Source organism: Hippopotamus amphibius, chromosome 6 (genome assembly GCF_030028045.1).
Source record: "Hippopotamus amphibius kiboko isolate mHipAmp2 chromosome 6, mHipAmp2.hap2, whole genome shotgun sequence".
Taxonomy (NCBI): Eukaryota; Metazoa; Chordata; class Mammalia; order Artiodactyla; family Hippopotamidae; genus Hippopotamus; species Hippopotamus amphibius.
Window position 1 is genome coordinate 138553236 of NC_080191.1, and position 20403 is coordinate 138573638.

General features: G+C 34.6%; 1 protein-coding gene across 4 annotated transcripts in view; it reads right to left on the reverse strand.

Moving 5' to 3' along the window:
• Positions 1-20403, reverse strand: part of IFT80 (intraflagellar transport 80) — a 111949-nt gene that overhangs the window by 66343 nt on the left and 25203 nt on the right. For all 4 annotated transcript variants that reach the window (XM_057737841.1, XM_057737843.1, XM_057737842.1 and 1 more), the window contains 4 exons: positions 19049-19117; positions 7161-7270; positions 3783-3872; positions 2781-2918 (listed from right to left, as the gene is read on the reverse strand). In XM_057737841.1, coding sequence (XP_057593824.1) covers positions 2781-2918; positions 3783-3872; positions 7161-7270; positions 19049-19117 — 407 coding nt within the window. The remainder of the gene's footprint in view (positions 1-2780; positions 2919-3782; positions 3873-7160; positions 7271-19048; positions 19118-20403) is intronic.

A 20403-nucleotide genomic window follows, 5' to 3' on the forward strand; every position in this document is an offset into this window, starting at 1 on the left:
ATGGGGGCTCAGAATACATATTTTAGCAATGTCCAGGTGATACTTGTGAACCCTAAAATTTAGATAACTTGATTTATTACTGTAATGATTACACAGGGATTGAATAAAATTATATCGCACAAAGCCAGCACAAACTATATCATACCATAAGAGGGCATTATCCTCAGGCCAGCACCAAGACAGTAAGGTACTCAAATTGAAATCCAAATAATTAGTCTTCACTCTTCCCACTTTTTATAGCAAGAATTTATCTCCTGAACCTGTCCATTTCTTTCCATGCCACTGCTATTCCCTATTACTCAGGCTAACATCATTTTCTCATACTATTGCAATAGCCTCTAATTGGCCATCCTGCCTCCAGTCTACCTCCCCTCTAATCCAGCCTCCCTGCTGATCTCAGAGTATGCTTCCCTAAAATGCCAAATCTAATAAGGTCACTACTTAAAATGGACCAGTAGCTCACCACTGCCCTGAGGATAAAATGCAAACTACTACAATCTCATTGACCTTTAATTTTTCTAACAGACAATAATGTTTGACCTTTGCATGTCTGTTCCCTCTCCTACACCACTGTTCCTGATATCAAATCAATATTTCCAATATGTGAATATCACATTACTATCCACCATCCATGGCTCTCTACTGACTAATATATTGGTTTTCCAGCTTCATTGTTTTAGCTGTTCAAAGCAAATATATTGGATGCTCAAAAATTAAAGCTGATTAATGTAGAGCTTTTCTGGTTGTGAGTGGAGGAGGACCAGGCGCTCAACCTCATCACCTCTTTCCTACCCCACAGTAACCCCTATAGGGGCTCCACATAAAATAACTAGATTTTAAAATAGTAAAATCTAGACTCTTTTAGATGGCAAACACAGATCTGGTGTTAGAATACCTTTTCTATATTATCTCTTGGTATCATCCCACGCAAAATCTTATTGACCCTGCACAAAAAGCACCATACTTTGATGCACAAGGGGTTCCTTCTGCCTACAACTCTCTTCTCCACACATATCTCCAGAATTACTGATTCTTCAAGCCTCAGCTCTCAGTCAATGTCCCAAAGGCAGAGTTAGGCTCTGCCACTCCTTCACTGTGCTCGCACACAGCAACCTGTTGTACAGCACTTATACAGTCGTATAGTCTGATTCTCCACTAGACTGTCAACAACTTGAGTGAAAATCTTTACATCTTCCCATCCCCAGTTTCTAAAATGCTCTCTGATGAGTAGTATATATTTGATATCTATTGACTAAAATAAAATGTTTAAAATGTTAATCTCAAGTCCTAAAAAATTGTTACAATATATTCAGTCTGTTCAGTTAAACAAGGGAAAAACAAAATCCTTTTAGAAAATTTACTTTCCAGAATAGTTAACATTCTAAAAATAGGTCTGGTGTTTAATTAAGTAAATCTTTAGTTCAGTTATTCAGATCAATTCAATGCCCCAAATTTTGAAAATTTTTAAATATTTTTATCAAAATGGCAAATTTAAATTATGCTTAAATTGAGTTATTAGTGAATTATTGAGTATCTACTCTGTTGTACAGATAATAGAGAATCATTAAACTATAGAATCTTATAAACTATCTATGGAGTCAAAAATAATATACATAAAACTAAAATGGACAGTGTAAGAGCATAATAAATTGTGAAAATGAGAGTATATATTCCATAGACTTAGAATCATTGATAGAAAATCAGATGAATATGAGATGATCTAACTTAATATTCTGATATTATAACTAAGAAGAGATCTAGGTGAGAGGAAGTTAGAAAAATAGATAAACTTTATCTATGGAAGTTATCATGAAAAGAAGTCAAATATGACATGGGCCTTAAAGAATAGGAAGAACTCATTAAGTATGAGGTGAGAGCATTCCTTGAAAAGACAAGATGAATGAGGATGTTAGTGAGGGCAGAGAAGATTTGAGCCTGATTTGAGCACAGATACAGATTAGAGAGTTACGGGGAGGAAAAGACAATCGGTTTTATGGCATCAGGTTTCAGAGAGTTCCAAAGTCAGACAGAGGACTTTATACATCATATGATAAAAAACAAGTAACCAGAAAACTTAACAGGTCATTTATAAAGCTCTAAGAATTCTAAATTAACTGTCTTGATTTACATTTGAGAAAAATAAGCCACAGAAAAATTATGTGATCTCCTCATAGTTAGGAACGGTATGGAAGAGTCCCACTCACATACTGCTGCCGCCTCTGGAAGACTTTGATGAAGCAATTCATTCTTCAAGTGCAGTGGGTAAATGCTGCTGAGCTTGGCTGTTTGCCTAAGTTCTAAACAGAATTTAAATAGAGGGCATATTCTCTTGTGAGCGCAGTCTCACACACATTCAAATGTGAATTCTTTGGTTTTAAAATGACCATTTAAAAAATTTACTATCAATTCCTTACCAAAAATATGCAACCAAAATTTTTGTATGAAACATATTGACAGTTTTAAAAAAAAGTTCAAAACTGAACTCTCTATATTAATTGGGCATAAATTTTAACACTTTGCCATCTTTCACAATCATGCTTAAAATAAGTATTTCCAAAAAGACAGAGAGTAGAGAATATACCCAACCTTCCAACTGAACTTAAAGAGTTTGCATGGTCCCATAAATCTGGAATTGATTGAACCAGTATATTGAGAAGACAAACCAGGAGATGCAGTCAAATGCATCATGGAAAATGTTTTTTAAAGATTGAGAACCAGGTGTGTTGTGCATTATCACATTTATGACAGCACATCTGTGATTGCTCACCACTATAACTTACCCCAGTTTTATCACACAAACGTAAAGTATGAAATGATCCAACAGCAAATAATTCTCCATCTGGAGCCCAGGCAACTGAGGTAATAGGATGCTCATGAGGTTGTGAACTGTACAGAGGGCGGCCATAACTATCCCATACCTACAAAAGCAAATTTTTAAAAATCTTTTATAACAGTCACCACGTTATTACAAGCAAGTTTGCCTTCCAGTAAAGTATCAAGTAAAGATTCAGAAGTCATCACTTTATCATATTACCAATTACATGTCTTTACCATCTAACAAGGTGGGGTAGAGGTAGGGAAGCTGTAATCCTGGAAACCTAAAGATCTTCAAAAAAATGTTATGGTAACATCATGATAATTTCAGATTTTACTAACTCTTTAATTAATCATAAAACCTACCCATTTTAATCCTTTTATTTTTTTTAAGCTCTTTATTGGAATATAATTGCTTTACACTCTTATACCAGTTTTTGAGGTACACCAAAGTGAATCAGCCATATTTATACAAATCCTTTTAAATTTAATAATAAAGTTTTGAGATGTTCAGCTTTTTGCTTTTTTTTTTTTTTTGTCCAATAAGTGCTCTATCAACTTTCTCTGAAAGTATTTATTTCAATTAAATTTCCTCAAACTATAGTTACCTTAAATCTTATTCTTCCTCACAAGTTATTTTGGTCTGAAGCTGATTAATGTTTAACAAACCAGTAAGATTGACTTCTTAAAACTTAAATTGATTTAAATAGTCACTAAAACTAGGAGTTGTATTCATGTTGCTACTCATTAAATCAAATTCTATAGGTCAACGAAATAGGCCAATGAGAAAGTCAACACTTCAAAATACCACTGAAAATTGTAAAATAACAATTTGCTAAATTATAGGAGTTAAAAGATATGGCTAAAGTGAAGGACTAAAAGAACATTCTTATATGCTAAATACTTTTCATCGAAACCAATTCTTTCAGCCAAGTGATAAATTCAAGCATTATTCAAATATTACATACCTTATATTTACAGTCTTCACCAGCAGATAAAATTAAATCATTGACTGAGTTCCAATCTACTTTTAAAATAATGCCATCATGAGCTTTCCACTATGAGAAAAAATAAGATATTAATTATAACTTCAAGAGCACTGAAAAGTTTTTTAAATAAGAAAAGACATTTTGCCTCTTTCTAATGATTCTCTTGTCCTCTTCGTGGAGAAGACTCCTATATTCCTTTCATAACCATTATGCATAACCTATTTGCTTGTTTCATTTCCGATTTAAACTAATGAAAAGCACCTTGCACTATGACATCCACTACATAATTCACATCCTTATAAATTTCCTGAATTGCCTGGACTCCAGATGGAAAATCACTTGCTGAACTATTCCAAGCTTGACATTTGTGTGATAATAATGGAATGAATATGTTATATACTCCAAAACTTAGTTGAATCCAAATTTTGCTCCCTTTGCAGTTGATCCCATTATTGGTACTGCCTTCATTCTTGTTTACTAATTCTTTTCTTTTTTTAAAAAAACTTCTACTACATGAACATCCTCTTTAGTGCTCTCTTCATTCTCTTCTGCACATTCCCCTAAGCTTCATTCTCTTTACCTTCATGTCCCTGGAGTACTCACTAACTCACTCTGAGAAACTTCTGCTGCATTTACCATAAAACAATAAGTTTTCCACAGATTACATTCTATACATATATCGAATGCATACATATTTGTGTATATATCTATATGTCACCCCAAAATTGGCAACCTAGAAAGTAAGCATGGATGTCTTCTTGCTCTTAAATATAATTTATGTGTTCATTTAGCTATTACCACACACATAATTAAAAGCCATTAATCTTTCACTAGGTTTAAGCGGAATAATATAACTGTAAAAGAATTAATTTTTCTTGAAGACTATAAGTACATTTTAATGTCTGAGCCAACTAACTTTGTATTAAAGAGTGACTGATTTTAAGGGTTTTCTCTTTACATATCCTTCCCAATCTATTATTCTTAATGTATGCAGGAAAAAAAAACCCATTAAATTAGGTCAAGTAAGCCCTAAGAATAAGCAATAATTCATAGCTTGTTTTATTCAAGATACATAAAAAGACATACTGTCAAAAACAAATTTTTTGATAAAGCAATAATTTTCACAATTTACTGCTAAATTAATGCAATGTCCTGAAATAAATTGCAAACACAAAAATAACAAGATATAGATATATAGATACACACATGCAGAGATTCTTAAGAGCTTCATTTTAAAGTGACAAAAATAAAATTTTGCACATTCAAAAGCTAGGAACAAAATATAGTTTAAATTTTCCTCATACTCTAATTTAGGATATTGGTTGTCCATGACATATATTTACATATTACATACAATACACAGACAGTTTTCAATTATTTCTTAATGTATTAGGCATTTTGTGAAATTCCTGTGAACTGTGAGCTCCTAAGGCAGGAACTGTGTTGTTTCACTTTGAATACCTTATACCTAGCATAGTGCCTGGGATACAGTAAATATGCACTACATTCCCACTGAATGACTAAATAAACAGAAGTCTCCTCACTATGAAACCCAGGTCTGGGTCTCTGCAAGAGTCCCTAAACTTAAGGGAAATGAGGTATATACTTTTAAACTGTATTCTACAAGCAAGAATTAAATAAGCATTCTTTTTTGTGAATAATCCAAATTTGAGTATGTGTTTATGCCCAAGGAGAATTGCTGCAGCTTTAGCTTTCCAAAAGGAATAGAAGATTTGCACTGTTACTAATTATACTTTAACCCCTTCTCCACTCTAGCTGAATTTTGGCAATGGCGACTTTTCTTTCCGTCTACTACTTCCCAGGCCAAAGGTTTTACCAAGACACAAAACCATAACTTAATTTATCAATGGTAATATAAGCATCTTCCTGAGTTTCATTTATATATGCCTAGTTACAGGTATCTTAACAAATCACATAACTATAAACTAAAAGATTCATCTGGCCTGCTTTTGCTATATGATTTCAAAGCACATTTTCAGAGTACAAGTAGTATTGGAAGGACTTTGACTAAAGGGAGTCAGAGTCAGTCCTCTTTCCTAGCTTCTTGTCTTTGCCCAAATTCTTCCCTTTCTGTTGTTCCACAGTTCTTAGCAAAGTGTTCTGCATGTAGTAAAAACATAAATGCATGACGACTGTATGGAATATGTACAGCATAATCTACACAGAAGTGACTAATAGGGAACCTCAAAGTCATTTCTATATCCTTACTCTCCAAATTCTACGTCTACTCATTGTTAAACCTGATGCTTTTTCTTAAACGCTCTTACACCTGCTGTGGCCAGTCAATTCCCAGCACCAAATCCCTTACCCAGGATGTGGTCATTCTACACCTTTTAACTGGCTTCCTTGGCTCTAACCTATTAGGTGTAGACTGAAAGGTAGAGATGACATAATAACACCATAACATCAATAATAGCAACTATTCTTTATTGTGTACACTCAATATTTTTATTATATGCACTGTCCTATGCACTTTGCAATTTAACTCATTTAATCCTCAAAACAATCCTATCAGGTAAGTATTAACAATACATCTAAGAGATAAGAAAGCTGAGGCTCTAAGATATTTAATAACTTGCCTAGAGTCACATAAAAGTAAGAGAACATTTGAACCTAGGTTACTAACTCCAAAGCTTATATTCTTATTACCCACACTATACTGTGGCATTATCAAAATATGAAGAAAATGATTCTGCCTCTTCACACTGAAATCACACATCAAAATCCTGGACATAAGCTTAAAGGTTTTCCATTAATTTGTCCTACCCTGACCTGTTTTAACTGCCACTATCATTTTGCTTCCCTATAATTGGTAAAATTATATATACCCAATTTGTTCTAAATATTACATTGACTTCACCCTCCACTTTAAAAATACTAAAAGAATTCTAGGGTCTTAGAGAAAGCTCAAGGGTACTGAACAGACAATGAAGAGGAGGAGGAGGAAGATGATAGAGATAATGATAAAAAAAACCACAGCCTAAACAAGCTGTTAAAAGTTTTATGACTTAGTCCTGCTTTGTTTCAGATCTATACATGCAAGGTTGACTCTGCTAAATTTAAAGATGGCTATTGTGCCAAATCATGCAATAATTTAGTAACACAAAACACATTTATGATTTACTGGTATAATGTGAATTGGAATAAGGGGGAAGTGAACCTTGTTGGAAACATAACTGTATAGTCCCTGTTCTGTAACAAAGGCTGATAAAACCACACACTTAAAAGCCTTGACTATAACCAGACCACCCAGAAGAAAGGGACACCTAAGAAAGTGACCTCTTACTTAGCAATCTGGCAGACCCTGATAACAATTTACAAATGCCTGAGAAGTACCTGTAAAACTTTAGCATTTGGTTGAAGAGGTTTAATGATCAGCTGCTTGCCTCCTGTGTAAAGAACCTTTTCTGAATCAGGGCCCCATGCTACTGAATACACTGGTGTTCCTGTAAAAAGGAAAAGAGAAAAACTTATAAAGATTAATTATTATGCTTTATAAAAGGGAGATTGTTAGGAAAATCAAAAAAGCAATTTGGGGTGTCATTTCATTTCCTCCCTATTCAATGGCCCATCCAAACTGGAGTATATAGCCAGATACTGAAGCATAGAGCAGGTTACGACTGACCATTGAAAATCCACTGTGAGCAACTGATAAACTATATTTTTTACTAATTTTGACTTTGCTGAGAAAATATGGAGCTTTTAGGAATTCAAGTGTGCTATGGAAATACATAAAATAAAATAAATACACTTCATTATTGTAAGATATAAAGAGGTATCAGAAAAGTCATGATTTATCATTTCCCATCATCAACAGCCATAGTGTAGTGGTTTGACATGATTTTAAATCCACTTGTTCATAACAAAAATGAAGTTGTTTTGATCTAAGAATGAAGTTGTTTTTGTAAGGAAGGCTGTTTTGCTGTAAGAGTGAAGGCTTTGCGTCAGGAAGTCACCATGGACATCTGAGGTTACTGATGAAGCAATCTGTAGCTCAGCTGCTGAGGGGCACCACTGGGGGCTCATCAACAAGAACAAATGAAGAAACAACCATGGAGAGGGGACATTTAAACTATAAATACTCAGAATCTGTGAGGACTGAGAATGGCCTCAGCAAGGCGATTCTGCTCATCTATATAGCTCTCCCAAGACCTTGGGGCATTAGCTCTTGCCAGAATAAGACCCTTTACCAGCAATGGTGGAAACAGTGCAGCAGCCCAGCCAAGATCATCTAGCCGGTCAACACCTGAGTCTTCGTTCCCTAGCAACGTGCTCCAACAGCAACAGACTTTCGCTTTTCTGCCTTCAGCTCTTGGTTGACTAGGCCAACTCTCCAGGAAACCAACTGGTAGAAAGGTATACCTCAACTAAATTTGGACTTTTTTTCTTTATTTATCATTGGTTTGGAGTATATTTCTTCATTAGCTTCTTAAGAGACATTATCTTGTATGTTACTGGCTTGTGAAATTATTATAATTCTCACAGTAAGCCTGTGTTAAATAAAATATTGGCAAAGACAATCTCCGTTTCTGAGCATAATTTGCCCTGAAACAAAACCACAGCCATCGGTGTTTAAACTGACTCTATGCATAAGTTGATTTATGTTTTCCATACAAAAATACAGATGGTATACTCACCTAATAGATTAATTCCCATTCCTGATGCTACTACAGGCAACAGAACTTCCTCTCATCTGCTGCCTGAGCAACAGTCTAATGGACAGAATTCACCCTGCCCCAAATTAACCTATCCCTCCCATCTACGAATTCATAAAAGGCAAAGTAAATATCAGGTTAGGGAAGGTTTTGCTATCTATCAGTGGCTTTGGCCTGAAAGTTAGGCTAAGGTATTCACAGGATAAAGCTGACTCCACTTCCAGGGGAAAGGTACAGGTTTGATCTACCCACCATATATATAAACAACATTAAATTTCACACTGTTTTCAATTTCTTAGGATAGGAAATTTGCAATTCCTAGGATAGGAATCCTAGAGATAGGATTTAGGTATTTTTTAACTCAATTACTTTGTAGATTACATAATATCTTCTGGAAAGCTATACTTTATTTGAGCATACTTTTTAAAAAATGAATATCTTATCAACGGAGAGCATTAAATTATCTGTACTCCACTGTCTGACCCAGTTACCTACTCATTGGAACCTATTCATTAGGGAAGTGAATGAAGGTTATATACAATTACCCTATGAAATATTAACCCATTTATATTTACAAAACCAAGCTTTTAAACATTGTCTAGGATTCCTAAGTCAGACTATTGTAGCAGTTGACTTTCTGTGAATAAATGAATAAATCCTTCAGGAATTTACATTCTCAATAAAATGAAATCTGAATCTGAGGATTTATGAGCAATCACTAAGATTTGTTTATTTAAATAGGAAGCCCAGCTGATGCTAATCAACAGGGAGTAAATTTCAGTAAGATAACACTGTATTTAAGTGGCACCCTACTCCTTTAGTGCCATTTTCCCCCCAACCAGAACATAATTCAACTGTGAGCGAGTCTCAGTGGTTTACAGGACTTAGAAAGTCTGAATTAGACCTAGTCCAAAAAACTCCTGAAGTATTCCTTCCACAGTGTAAGTTAGATATTATATTGGGTCTTAATATCCTGTTCAGTCGGCCACATCTAGGACTGTCCTGTATCAAAGGAACCTACAGATGGCCAATGAGATGGCTGAACTCAGAAGGTACTTCTTCTATACTTAGTAAGTACATTCTCTTGGAACATTCTCTGGGAGTAGCCAGGAGCTGACCTGGGCTTCAAAGTACATCTCCAAAATTCCCCAGAAAATGTAAATCAAAATTTCAGATATTCCAAATGTAATTCTTGGTGAGGACTGTAAAGGAATAGGGGAGGAAAGCTTATTTGGTAGAATTATAGGTGCCTTCTTTATTTCCATTATTATAGTTGTAATTATTGTGCAAAAAAGTAAATTTATATATTTTAATTATAGACTATCAAATCTTCATGAATACACTCAGTAAAAGTACACTTTCCTGATTGTATACAAAGCTATGACAAACATCTACCCCCAAGGAAATAATTCAGTAAACACAACTCCCATTGAGTTATACAGGATGTGACTCTAGCCCTTAAGTTGTGGTAAAAGGCATGGTTTGGGGTATAGGATGAGGAGCTAGGGACTCTTATGTCCTCTTTCACATTGAATTTGTTGCCCCATTAAGTAAGCTGTGTCACCATTTCCTTGTTTATAAACCTTATAAATCTTTAGAAGACTTATCTTCCCTGTTGGGACATGGAGATTATTCATTTCCTGCTTATAAAACAATTTTTTTAACAACAATAATGCTAAAGAAACAGGTACAGTAACTTATAGAATAAAACAAAAAAGCTTATAGAGAAAAATTTAAGTAACTCCTTTGTTACAACATGTGGTTTTTAACCACATTCCTTTAATCAAAAAACAAATATGGAGTAATTTATGATAAATAAGCAATGCTAAAAAAGATCAATAGCTAAGTCTTATTAGTTTCAGCTTCCTAACCACCAATATTCAAAATGAATGTAACATCAAGAACTAAGAGAATTCTTCCTTATAGTCATTCTTTATATTTATAATAAAAATGTTAAGTGTGAAACTCCAGTATATATAAATGTTTTTATTGCTACAACTTCTGATTTGAAAGTGATTATGAATTTGCTTCATAAAGAAAATAATGATTTCTATTATTAAAAATCCACCGCATTAGCATTTGAAACAAATCTTTAATATGTAAAATTTTTTTTAGTATTTATTAAAGCACTGAATTATTCCCAGTGCTACACTTCACTTTGCAAAGTCAGTATGGAAATAATAATACAGCCTTTCAGGTTAAAAAACCTTACAACAAAATGTTTAGCAAATTATGTAATAAGATGTTATTAATTTCATCAATAACAAAAAATGGATAGAAAGCAAAAGTAGTTTTATAATAATTAATTTCTTGCTTTTTATATTGGGAATTTTTATTTATGCTCCATTTCAGTTAAGACACTCAAAAAGATCTTGTTTTTCTGACTTTGTACACTAAGATCATGTGACCTTTTTGACATTTTTTAAGAAACCACATGCACCTGGGGTTGTGTTAAATGTCAGACCCTTATCTCTCTGTAAAACAAATTATCTAAATTCTTTCAACCTGTTGAAGGCATTTTAAACCACAGAAGAGGAGACAAAAATGTATTTCAATTGTTTTAAGGAAGTACATGGTCAAATATACCATGTTTTTCACATTCATACTAAAAGGTATCCCCTAAAAATGTTGTTTTGCATGTTTTTAAGAATGCTTTTGAAACAAACTCTTCACTATTACAATGAAGCATTAGCTACCTTTGCCTTGAGTGCAGTATAGATCTACACTGATTGAATATAAGTAAAGAATTTAGAGCAGAGTTTGGCACTAGATAAGCACTATCAGTAGCTACTACTACTACTCTGTAATGCAATAAGCAACCATTTGTTACTGTGTTGTTCATGGGAGTAGGTGCTCAAATTTTTGGTTGCCAAATTATTAAGAATTCAAAAACAATTATTTCCCTCTCATTCTATTTGTAGGGACATGTACTAACAAATAAGTAAAATCAAGTGGGATTTATTCCTCAAAGAAACAACTTTTTGGTTGTGTATGTCACTGGGTCGATACAGAGGAAAAAACTGAAATGAAGGCATGTGTTTCTTTAATTTCTATCCTCTGTCACCTCTCCCTTGGGGATCTCAACTTCCTCCATAGTGAAGCCTTTCACCTTTCTGTAACTGACTCTCACATTAATATTTCAGCCTTTATCTCTTGAGCTCTAACACATTTCCACTTGCCCCAAAGATGTACCAGAACTTCGGACTCTACATATTCATATTTCATCACTCCACACATATCCCCTCATTTATTCTCCCTCTGAATTCTTTACCTCTCACAGAGTTATCCATTCCTCTTAGCCACTGGGAACTATTTACCTTTTTCAGCTACTCTTATCACTGCCTCTGTTCAAGCCTTACTGCACACTAGCATAGAACATTTCAGTAACCTCCATACCTGCCACTCCAATTTTAACCTCTATCTCTTCTAATCGATCCTACATATTACTACTAAGGTAATCTTCCTAAAAAGACAGACTTTATCCCTTACTCTCCTGCTCATTTTTTAAAGATTTTATATGCTTATAGAATAAACTCCAACCCCCCTCATTTAGCATCTTTGAGAATACCAGTGTCTCAGTCCCTCCGGCAGTACCATTCCTCACACAGCCTCCATCCTGGCCCAAGGGAGCTGCTCCCACTCACCTGACTTCCATGCCTTTTGCCGTTCTGCTGCCGTTCTGCTGCCGTTCTGCCTCTGTGCCTCTGATCATCTAACTTCCTCCTTAGCTCCACTTCATTGCCAACAAGTCCATTTCTCTACCTAATTTCTGTATCTTTCAAAGCCTAGTTAAAGGATGCTGTGATATTTGCCAGGAAGCCTTTCTGATACTTTCTCTCCCCTCAAAGCATTCATCTCTGCCTTCCTGACCTCCCACAATGCCTTAAAGCAACGAGCACATTCTGCCTTATGTTACAGTTACTTATATTTCCTTTACTAAATTCATTATAGACAGGTTCCATGTTTTGTCATCTCATTCTTCCATTTGAATATAGTATAAGGGAAATGTCCTTAAAGGTTTGGAGTATTACTCTCTTCCAGTTTTAACCTATATTCAAAATATACAATGTACCACAAGATAGAGTGTCCTTATAATTATCCTCGGCTGACATTATTTTTCTCTAATAAGGAAAAATAATTCCTGATAGGCACCAGTAAGAATCATTTTTAAACAAAGTCAAATTTGCCACCCCACCCCCCAAAAAAACAGGATTAATGCTTCTTCTGTATTGGAGGAGAAGGTGATGACCAGGACTTTTTCTATCTTTATATCTGCCTCCAATCATCAAGAAATGAATTTGGGAATTTTTCTACTCATCAAGAATAAGTACAATTAACATAAACATGTAGTAAAAATCATAGGATGCTTTCAACATTATTTACATAATTCCAAGTTTTACATTAATTCAGGCTTATGTTATTTTATTTTTCTGCCCAAATTTACAGTTTTTCTCCTCAAAGGATCCAGGAGTCGCCCATCTCCACCGCCCTTGGTCTTTTTACCTGAGCCTTTAGCATTTAGCTCTCAGTAGGTCAGATTTATAACCACCCTCCAAACTTGTAGCCTGTAATAAATCAAACTAACCCTGAAGGAAAAATCCCTAGTTATTTATAAGATTAATGTTATTATAACTTCTCTAATGATTTTTCCCAGAGATAAAACAGGAGAAATCGATGCCATATTAGGAAAGTGTGGGTGGCAACAATGATCAAAAATTCAAAAATTAAAAGCATAGTTCTACAGTGAATTTATAATTCTTAATCTAGAAAAAGATAGTACATGATTCAGTTGAAATACCAATAGGTTAACGAAAATAAAATCTACCTAATTCAGTTTTGCTAATTAATCTCATAATTAACATAAACCTTGAGAGAGAAGAATAAGACTCAAATAGGATAAAAATGATCAGCAATTTCACAGCCATTTGATGTTAAAGAAATTGCAGCTATCTGGAATGCTGACGTAAAATACCATTACATGATCCAACAAATACATAATAAAATTATCTATCTTACATGACATAATATGTAACTTAGCTTTTAAGAAAATCCTATATGTTCACCTATTTGAGAGGAAGAAAAGAAAAAAAAAAAGAGCACCACCTATCCCTCTCCAAAATAAATACCATACACAAAAACTAACTCAAAATAGATCATAGACCTAGATGTAAGTACTAAAACTATAAAACTCTTAGAAGAAAATATAGATGCAAGTCTCCATGGCTTTGGATTAGGCAATAGTTTCTTAGCTATAACACCAAAAGTAGAAACAATCAACAACAAAAAAAACTGAATTTCATCAAAACTTTTGTGCTTCAAAAGATATCACCAAGAAAATGAAAAGGAAATCCACAGAATTGGGAAATCATATATCCAAGTTGCAAATCATATATCCAATCAGAGTCTATTAACCAGAATATATAAAGAACTCTTACAACTCAACAATAAAAAGACAACCCAATTTTAAAATGTGCAAAGGATTTTAATAGATATTTCTCCAAAAAAGACCTACAAATGGCCAAAAAGCACATGAAAAGAGGCTCAACATCATTAGTCATCAGGGAAATGCAAATCAAAACTACAATGAGATACCACTTTACAGTCACCAGGATGATTGTAATAAAAAAAAAAAGACAGTAACAAATGTTGAGGATTTGGAGAAATTGGAACCTTCATATATTTCTAGTGGGAATGTAAAATGGTATATTCACTTTGGAAAACAACTTGAAGAAGATTTTAATTCACTGATATGAAACTATCTCAAAGACAGTTCATGATTCAAGGGGAAAAAAGCAAGGAGCATACTGTAGCAGATACAATATGCAACCACTTGTTTACAAAAGGAAAAAAAAACACATAAAAACAAATTTGCTACACAAGAAAATGGTAACACTAGTTGCTTCTGGGAATGTTTGCTGGGTGGCTGGAAGATAAGCTAATATGAGAGACAAGGGTAGTATTTTTTTTAAGCTCTTTTTATTAGAATATAATTGCTTTACACTGCTGTGTCAGTTTTTGCTGTACAACAAAGTGAATCAACTCTATTTATACATATATCCCCATATCCCCTCCCTCCCACGGCTCCCTCCCACTCTCCCTATCCCAGCCCTCTAAGTCATCACCCATCACTGAGTTGATCTCCCTGTGTTATGCAGCAGCTTCCCACTAGCTATCCATTTTACACTTGGTAGTGTATGTATGTCTACTCTCTCACTTCGTCTCAGCTTCCCCTCCGCCCCCCACCCTGTGTCCTCAAGTCCATTCTCTACATCTGCATCTTTATTCCTGCCCTCTCACTGGTTCATCAGTACCATTTTTTAAGATTCCATATATATGAGTTAGCATACGGTATTTGTTTTTCTCTTTCTGACTTACTTCACTCTGTATGACAGACTCTAGGTCCATCCACCTCACTACAAATAACTCAATTTCATTCCTTTATATGGCTGAGTAATATTCCACATGCCACTTTTTCTTTATCCATTCATCTGTTGATGGACATATAGGTTGCTTCCATGTCCTGGCTATGTAAACAGTGCTGCAATGAACAATTGTGGTACATGTTTCTTTTTGGATTATGGTTTTCTCTGGGTATATGCCCAAGAGTGGGATTTCTGGGTCATATGGTAGTTCTATTTTTAGTTTTTTAAGGAACCTCCATACTGTTTTCCATAGTGGCTGTACCAATTTATATTCCCACCAACAGTGCAGGAGGGTTCCCTTTTCTCTGCACCCTCTCCAGCATTTATTGCTTCTAGATTTTTTGATGATGGCCATTCTAACCGGTGTGAGGTGATACCTCATTGTGGCTTTGACTTGCATTTCTCTAATGATTAGTGATGTTGAGCATCTTTTCATGTGTTTGTTAGCCAGCTGCATGTCTTCTTTGGAGAAATGTCTGTTTAGGTCTTCCACCCATTTTTGGATTGGGTTATTTGCTTTTTTGGTATTAAGCTGCATGAGATGCTTATATATTTTGGAGATTAATCCTTTGTCAGTTGCTTCATTGGCAAATATTTTCTCCCATTCTGAGGTTGTCTTCTTGTCTTGTTTATGGTTTCTTTTGCTGTGCAAAAGCTTTTAAGTTTCATGAGGTCCCATTTGTTTATTCTTGATTTTATTTCCATTATTCTAGGAGGTGGGTCAAAAAGGATCTTGCTTTGATTTATGTCATAGAGTGTTCTGCCTATGTGTTCCTCTAAGAGCTTTATAGTGTCTGGCCTTACATTTAGGTCTTTAATCCATTTTGAATTTATTTTTGTGTATGGTGTTAGAAGTGTTCTAATTTCATTCTCTGACATGTAGCTGTCCAATTTTCCCAGCACCACTTATTGAAGAGGCTGTCTTTTTTTCCATTGTATATTCGTGCCTCCTTTGTCAAAGATAAGGTGCCCATATGTGTGTGGGTTGATCTCTGGGCCCTCTATTCTGTTCCATTGATCTATATTTCTGTTTTTGTGCCAGTACCATACTGTCTTGATCACTGTAGCCTTGTAGTATAGTTTGAAGTCAGGGAGCCTGATTCCACCAGCTCTGTCTTTCCTTCTCAAGATTGCTTTGGCTACACGGGGTCTTTTATGTTTCCATACAAATCGTAAAATTTCTTGTTCTAGTTCTGTGAAAAATGCCATTGGTAATTTGATAGGGATTGCTTTGAATCTGTAAATAGCTTTGGGTAGGACAGTTATTTTCACAATGTTGATTCTTCCAATCCAAGAATATGGTATGTCCCTCCCTCTGTTTGTATTGTCTTTGATTTCTTTCATCTGTGTCTTATAGTTTTCTGCATACAGGTCTTTTGCCTCCTTAGGCAGATTTATTCTTAGGTATTTTATTCTTTTTGTTGCAATGGTAAATGGGAGTGTTTCCTTAATTTCTCTTTCTGCTCTTTCATTGTTAGTGTATAGGAATGCAAGAGATTTCTGTGCATTAATTTTGTATCCTGCTACTTTACTAAATTCATCAATTAGTGCTAGTAGTTTTCTGGTAGAATCTTTAGGGTTTTCTATGTATAATATCATGTCATCTGCAAAGAGTGACAATTTTACTTCTTTTCCAATTTGGATTGCTCTTATTTCATTTTCTTCTCTGATTGCTGTGGCTAACACTTCCAAAACTATGTTGAGTAATAGTGGTGAGAGTGGGCACCTTTGTCTTGTTCCTGTTCTTAAAGGGAATGCTTACAGTTTTTCACCATTTAGAATGATGTTGGCTGTTGGTGTGTCATGTATGGGTTTTATTATGTTGAGGTAATTTCCTTCTATGCCCATTTTCTGGAGAGTTTTTATCATAAATGGATGTTGAATTTTGTCAAAAGCTTTTTCTGCATCTATTGAGATTATCATATGGTTTTTATCCTTCAATTTGTTAATATGATGTATCACATTGATTGCAAGGGTAGTATTTAATAGGTAACTTTATACCCTTTTTTATGCTTTAAATTCTGAACCATGTGAATGTAATACCTATTAAAAATTAATACTTAAAAATAAAATAGAAAGATGTTAAGTGCTCCCTGTAAGGCACATACTAACAATCAAAATTTTATGATCACTATTATTGAAAATGAGCTGCAAACTCAAATCCCTTGAGAGATTTATGTTGTGTTCTACAATGTAACATAAATGAGTGAAGCATTAGAGCGTAAGAAAAATAAGAGAAGCTTAAAATCCAACTAAAAATGGAGTAGCCACTACTGAACTCCAGCTGATTGTATTTATCCTGGAAAGAAGACAATGTTGCCAGTTCTTCCAATTATTCAAGACACCAGAAATCCAAATATGTATGTAAAACATCCTAATTTTTACATTGGGCCTGCACCATGCTAGTGGGCCAGATTCAACCTACAGGCCATCTGATTGTGACTTCTGATGTATAAAAAGTCCTTAACTTATGAATATATTAGGTTTCCAAACTGCTGCTGCAAGTTTGGGAATTCTAAATGCATTTTCTCTGTGAGAGTAAAGTAAGCAGCAATCTGGTTCCCAGGCCGATTAAACAGGTAAACTATAGTACTGAACCAATAGCACTACCCTCTCTGATTAACAATGTTTATGTTAAACGACTTATTCTAAGTTTCAACTTTAGACTTTGTAAAGTCCAAAATGGTGGATCCAAGGGGTAATAAAAGGGAAGGAGATGATTGGGAAGAATTTAAAGAAAGAGAAGGAGCCTTACGGGGACGGTGGTGAAGGATCTTAGGCAAGAATTCAGATTATTGTAATGGGTAACGAGATAAGCTTTCAAAATTTCTCTGAAGATCTGTCTTCTACAGACAACATATTTAGTTAAAGAGAAAAGAAAGGAAAAAAGCATATGTCTCAGTAGCAGCAACAGCTGAAAAGAACTGCAGCCCCAGTTCTAAGAAGGTGGTGATGATCTCTAAAAGAATTCTGTAATTGCTCATAAGTCAGACATCATAAGGTAAAAATGCCAAATAATTAGCTCTAACAAAAATTATAAAGCCAAAAGTAAATGCCCATGCCTACTAGAAGATTAAAATACAACTTATTTCCTAAAGGTACACTTTATTACTAAAGGAAAATAAATTGATATTTTTTTCTAACAAATTTACTCATCAATGTTTCTATGAACTCTAAATTTCCTACTCACTGATAAATATTCTATATGGATATCATCTATATCAAAGATTTAACCTCAGGAGATAACACTACCTATTACTTACAGTTACCTTTGCTAACATTTAGTTAATATGTAGCTAAAGAAATGTAACTATTTTAACAAATCCTAAGAGTAAATATGATTTAAAAAGTGAAATCTGGAGATTTTTGGAAGTCAGTTGTTAGAGATGCTTCACAATATGACTTTATCATATAATTCTGAAGGATGGTCTGCAAGCTTATTGGCAACCTGTCTGAAGACGAGCTGATGTGTGCTCAGGACAACATTAAAACTGCTTTACTGTTCCTAAGTAAACCTAATTAGGAAAATAAACCTGCTACATGGAAAATCATATGTAATCTAAATCCCAACAGGTATGACCACTGGATTGACTTTATGGGCACTTCTTCCCAGACATGGAAAACCAAGCTGCTGCTCTACATAGTTGTAGTTTACCAAGTTTTGGATCATAAGAGTGTTTGTTCCCCTCCATTAGTACAGAAATCTAATGTACAACATAAAAGGATGCTATTATTATCTAATTATTATCTAATTATGAAGTAATTAGAACTTTTTAAGTAAGGAGATACACTAAATGTTTCCTATTATTATTATTTACTTAACTAAACACCCAATCCTATTGTAGATAGTACATGCTCATAATGCTTCAGGATTATTTTAAAAAGAATCATTAGCCTATAACTCCATTTACATAGAGTCACTAACAAAGAAAAAGCCCTTGAGTGTTTCTTACATTTCTTGGCTCAAACAGTATAGTTACCATGGCCCATAAGGTGATGTGAAAATAAGAGGAAAAAGTGTAAACAGAAATAAGAGATTTCAGGTTTTGAACCTGACCAAGATCTGTCTGAGGAACTGTATTAAATTAACCATATTAGACTTTTTATAGGAAAATGTAAAGCCATTTTAATTGATTATACTACATACCTTGCTGAGCTAAAGTTGATCTTAGCATTCCAGTCTTTGACCAGATTTTTATTTGTCCATCTTCTCCAACTATAAAGAGAAAATAATAATTGATTTTTTATCTATAGGAAATAAATGTAAACATTAAATTTACATATAAAAATCAGCAGTATCTACACTAATGCACATTTAAAATTCAGATACTCTAATTAGATGTCACTGCTTCACAACTATAAAATTTAACTGAAATTACTTTGAAACAATTTTATCAAAGTAGCCTAACCTCAATGACAAAATAATTTTTTCCTTTAATCATAGAAGATGTATATTATTCAAATAATGCTTTCATTTTCACTGAGATCCCCATCCTAGAATTCTAAGAAAAGTGTTTTCAGTGTAATAAGAAGAGTTACAGCCAAATTCCAGTGAGTTGGGGACTGAATGGAGTGAAGTAATAAACCACTCTTTCGAACAGTTTGCCTGAAAGGGAAAGAAAGAAAGAGGAAATTGTAGCTAGAGAGTTATTTGTTAAAGGAGGGATTTTTATTTCTTTTTTTTTTTTTTCAATTTTCAAGATGAATGACATCTGAACAGATTTGTATGCTGGGGGTGGGAGAGGAGGAAAGAAATAAACACTGGAAAGGGAGAAGTTGAAAAACCAAGCAAGAGAAGAGACAACTCTGATAAAAGTACTACAGAAGGCTCAGGGGATAGGTGTGATGATTTTAAAACATACCCACAAATTCTCTGTTATTCCCTCTTTTAAGAAGTGAAGCTTAATTTCTCTCTCCTTCAGTTTGGGCTATACTTAGTGACTAGCTTCTAAAAGAATATGGTGGAAATGAGGAGTATGACTTCCAAGGGTGGGTCATAAAATATATTGTGTCTTCCATCTTGCTACCTCTTGGATCACTCACTCAGGGAGAAGCTCCAGCTGTCATGTCGTTAGAACACTCAAGCAGCCCCAGGGAGAGGCCCCTGTTTTAAGGAACTAAGTAAGGTTTCCTGCAACAGTCATAGAGGAAGTAAGACCTCTTGCCAACAGCCATGGGAATGAGCCAACCTGGAAGCACATCCTCCAGCCCCAGTGGGGCTTCATATAACTGCAGCCCCATCCAACTTCTTGATTCTGAGATAGAACCACCCAGCTAAACTGTCCCCTGTCTCACAGAAACTGTGAAATAATACATGTTTACTATCTTAAGTCACTAACTTTTGGGATAATTTGTTATGCAACAATAGATAACTAATACACTGGGTGAAGATGAGAACCCGTGCAGTAGGGCAGGAGGTGGAAGAGAGATGGAAGGGGGGTAAAGTTAAACGAGAATATTTTGAATTTTAGAATTTTAAAGAATTAAAAGTTTTATTTACCT